The sequence below is a fragment of the Protomyctophum parallelum genome, assembly GCF_964188405.1.
Source record: "Protomyctophum parallelum genome assembly, chromosome: 19".
Classification (NCBI taxonomy): domain Eukaryota; kingdom Metazoa; phylum Chordata; class Actinopteri; order Myctophiformes; family Myctophidae; genus Protomyctophum; species Protomyctophum parallelum.
The window spans coordinates 22,071,097-22,075,473 of record NC_139717.1 but is presented as its reverse complement, the minus strand read 5'-3'; the positions used below and the strand labels follow the sequence as shown (position 1 = coordinate 22,075,473).

At 39.8% G+C, this 4,377-nt stretch overlaps 1 protein-coding gene across 1 annotated transcript; it reads left to right on the top strand.

The window, feature by feature from the left end:
- Positions 1–793: 793 nt before the first annotated feature.
- On the top strand, positions 794–2,203 carry LOC310876856 (nuclear factor 7, ovary-like; the record flags this gene model as incomplete). Its single annotated transcript, XM_083790508.1, has 1 exon — positions 794–2,203. The coding sequence occupies one exon, from the start codon at positions 794–796 to the stop codon at positions 2,201–2,203; it is 1,410 nt and encodes a 469-aa protein (XP_083646634.1).
- Between the last annotated feature and the right edge of the window lie 2,174 nt (positions 2,204–4,377).

The window sequence follows — 4,377 nt, the reverse complement described above, 5'->3', positions numbered from 1 at the left end:
TAACATTGTACAACTCAATAAATCAAACGTTTGTTTAATCAATGTATTTCTGACCAAAAAAAAAAAAAAAGCCCGAACTGGTACACCCGATACTATTTAATATTTCCCTTATTTTTGATATATTTTCTTATCACATCCATGGTATGAAAACAATGCTAAGGAGTTGCTTCAATGAAATATAATTGCTTTAAGCTGAAAACGATATGTTTAATGATGTTTTTTAGCGTTGTTACATTTATCATGCATGCCGTTACAATTAATCCGACATGCGCAGCAATTGTAACACTGGAACAGCGTCCACGTTCGGTTTAATAACTCCCGAGCTGTTTTATAAAAAAAATAACTTGAAGTGGTTTATGGTAGCAGACATGTGTAGGTCCGTTGCCTGAAAATATTACATGTGTAGATAAACGGATCTCTGAGTAAAACAATGAAACGTGAAAAATGGTACATCCTTGGCGGCTCTCCCCTAAAGGTAAACATAAAAAAAGGAATAATCAAAAAGGAGAACAGTTTTGGCAACTGTCCTAGGTGTGCAGGGCACACAGTTCTCACTCACTAGGTTATAAACATATCTAATAAACAACTCTGTGTAAAGCTGTGTAAAGTGCTACACACAAGCTGCCTCTGACACCATGACAGGCAGTTCGGGGGCGGGGCAGGTGGACTACTGTATAGCTAGAAGAAGTAGCCTTACTGCTGCTACTCATCATGTTAATCATTGTTTAATTGTCTTCCAGCTGTAACAGACTCCGGGAACATTCCACGTCAGAAGAGTGTGACTGAAGACAACATGGCTTCTCGTTTGACTCGTCAAGAGGAGGAGCTCACCTGTCCGGTTTGCTGCGACATCTTTAAACATCCTGTTCTGCTGCCGTGCAGCCACAGCTTCTGCAAAGGCTGTCTGCAGCGATGGTGGACAGGAAGACCAACACATGAATGCCCTGTTTGTAAAACAACATCCTCCAGTAACAATCCTCCTACAAACCTGGTGTTGAAGAACCTGTGTGAGAATTTCTTGGAGGAGAAACTGTCGGTGAGCTCGGAGGAACTCTGTGCCGAACACGGAGAGAAGCGCAGGCTCTTCTGTGTGGACGATGAACAGCTGGCGTGTCTCGTGTGTCGGGATTCAGAAAAACACGCCGGACACAAGTTCTTACCTGTGGGCGAAGTGTCGGGGCGTTGCAGAGAGAAAGTCCAAGAATTACTGAAGCCTTTAAAGCAGAAACTGGAGGTATTTGATGAAGTTAAAACTAATTATGAACTAACAGAAAATCACCTCAAGGTTCAGGCCCAGAACACAGAGACGCAGATTAAGGAACAGTTTAAGAAACTTCATCAGTTCCTACAAGAGGAAGAGGAGACCAGGATTGCCATTCTGATGGTTGAAGAGGCACAGAAGAGTCAGGAGATAAAGGAGAGGAGAGATGGGCTGAGCAAAGAAATGGCGACCCTCTCAGACGCAATCCAAGCCACCGAGGACCAACTGAGAGCTGACGACCACGTCTCGTTCCTGCAAAACTACAAGACCACGATGGAAAGAGTCCAGCTCACCCTGCAGGACCCACCGCCACTCTCAGGAGCACTGATAGACGAGGCCAAACACCTGGGCAACCTGGCCTTCATAGTATGGGACAGGATGAAGGACATTGTCTCCTACACCCCTGTCATTCTCGACCCCAACACTGCCCCTGCAATGTGTAGCCTGTATGATGGTCTGACCAGCTTGATACGTTTGGAATCTGAAGAGAGCCTGCTTCCTAACAACATGGAGAGGTTTGACTATCATGGCTATGTCCTGGGTTCTGAGGGCTTTAACTCAGGTGTTCACAGCTGGGAAGTTGAGGTTGGAGACAATACAAACTGGGATCTGGGTGTGTTAGCCGAGTCTCACCCAAGAAAGGGAGAAATCTGTGGTGAATACTGGAAGTTAGAGCTCTTTAAAGGTAAATACAGAGCATTCAGGAACGTCACTGGTATCACTGATCTCTCGTTGAAGCACAAACCTCAGAGGATCAGAGTCCAGCTGGACTGGAACAGAGGAGAGCTGTCATTCTCTGATCCCGACACTGACACACACCTGCACACCTTCACACACACTTTCACTGAGAAGCTCTTTCCCTTTTTTAGTAATTTTGACAACGATATATCTCTGAAGGTGTTGCCAGGGAAGATCCGTGTCACCCTGTATGACCACAGTTAGAATGTATTTCATCTAATAAATCCCTGTTAAACCATATGGGCTCTATTTTTGTCCATTAGGCCTATCCATAAACTACTTGTTTAGGGGAAAAAAATATTTTTATTTCCCTACTATTTTGAAGTTAAAATGTTAGTTAAAATGGCCAGGGTTAAGTCGGTGTACATTGACAAGGCAAAGTAGTTTAGGGAAAAGGGGTTTAGCATGGACGGAAATAGTGCCCCTACTGTATATATTCACCCAGGCGTGATTACTGTTGCTCCATGGTGATAAGAACATTATTGATTAATGACAGGTTGTTTGAATTGAATTGACTATTATTTCTTTAATGTGTCATTTGGTTTTGAATCACGTTGAGGACAGACGTAGAGATGAACTGACAGATTGAGTGATTAATTTTAACGATGAAGTTTGTATTCTGTAGTGGCAAAAGGAAGGCAGTCCGCCCATTGCATTGTAGCTCCCAAGGTAATTTTATTTGGATAATATATATGTATTTGCATGCTGTTTTGTAGTGCACATGAATCAGTCAAATTACAGTTATTTTGGTATTAGGGATACATGTTTTCATTGATTATTATTGATTAACATGTTTAGTATTCTGTATAATTGTTATGATTCAGGTTTGCATTATATTATAAATTATACAGTGACTTGTTTTGAAATGATGAGAATAAATAAGACCACGTGAATCACAAAGCTCATGTTGTCCTGGTTTGACTTCCTTCTTTTTTGTGGGGTTGTGTTTTTGCTCTTGTAAGACCATCAATTTTATTTGATTTTAATATTGATTTGGTCCTTGTTTGTATGATTATGTTGGTTTGTTGAGCTATTAGGAGTTTAGTGTCTTGCCCCTGAAACCTTTAAAACCCCACTTCCAGGCCATTCATTCATGCCTTAATTTCAGTACAGTTAGTGATAATAATACCAATACCAGGGGGGGACTGCATGGTGGTGATTTTGATGATGCTATAGGCCTATATCAATACATATTTATAGTAAACAACAACACAAGTAGGTGTAGCACTACTGTGTTACTGTATCACAGGCAACTAATGGGTATGCTACTGGACTAGTATAGACGCTTCTAGATTCATAAGGAGTGGTGGAAATAAATAGACCAGACAAGAGCTTAAATGTAATAAGCCGGCAGTTTTACTGAAGATAGAAAAAAGCAAAAAATAGTATGCATACAACTATTTACAATGGTGGAGGTAGGTAGGTGAATAAACATCCAAAACCCTTAGTTTAACCCTTTCCTTATTTATAGTAGGCTTTCAGGTTTAGTTCCTATTTTGTTTGTCAACTAAATGTTTGTTCACTTTAGTTAAACTAATATTATTTCCTATTTATGACCGGTCAGTAATCTTTATCCATCCAGTGCCACAGGTGGATACCAGTGTGACGGCCCTGCCCCCTCTGCCTCTGCTTTTGGCCCTCGTTGCCACCGAAGTCCATTATAAATAAAAGAAAGAATTTGTAATACAATTGTGCATGTAATGTGAATATCATCACCTGAACACCAGATTAGAGGATTTTTTTTTCTTTTTTTTTAAGGCGTCCAAAGGCGCCCATGGCAACGAGGGCGTCACAGGATAGGCGTCCATAGGCGTCATGTGGCACTGAATGAGTTGTTAATAGCCTATTTTAACAGGTAAGTCCTATTACATTTTTTTCTTTCTGAGTTAACTCTTATTTTTCAGGTGACAGGTAAGTAACCTTTAACACTTTTATTTTCACAGATATCAAGGTAAATACACTTTAGAAAAGAAAACAATTCCCTTTCTCAAGTCACCAGGTAAATAATTAAATAACCTTCAGTTCAAAGACCTTAAAGTGTATCAATCAAAAATATCCCTAATTTAGGTAAATCAACCAAGTATAGATCCAAGAAATCCTATTTCTAGTAAAGTCAGGTAGTAGCCTACCTTTAAACAACCTTTTTAAAAGTTAAATGACCTTTAAGTTCAACCTTACAGAAAAAGAAAAAAAACTAGTCAAAATCCCAAAACAAAACAAAAGCAATCAATTAATTATCAAAACAGTAGTGCAATATTGTCAACGTTTCAAATGAAATGATGTTCACACTTTGTAATGTAGGCTATTCTTTCTTCCCCTATAGGTTTGTGTAATGTAGGCTATGTCAAAATTGTGTCCAAAGGTTTCTGTTCAAAAAT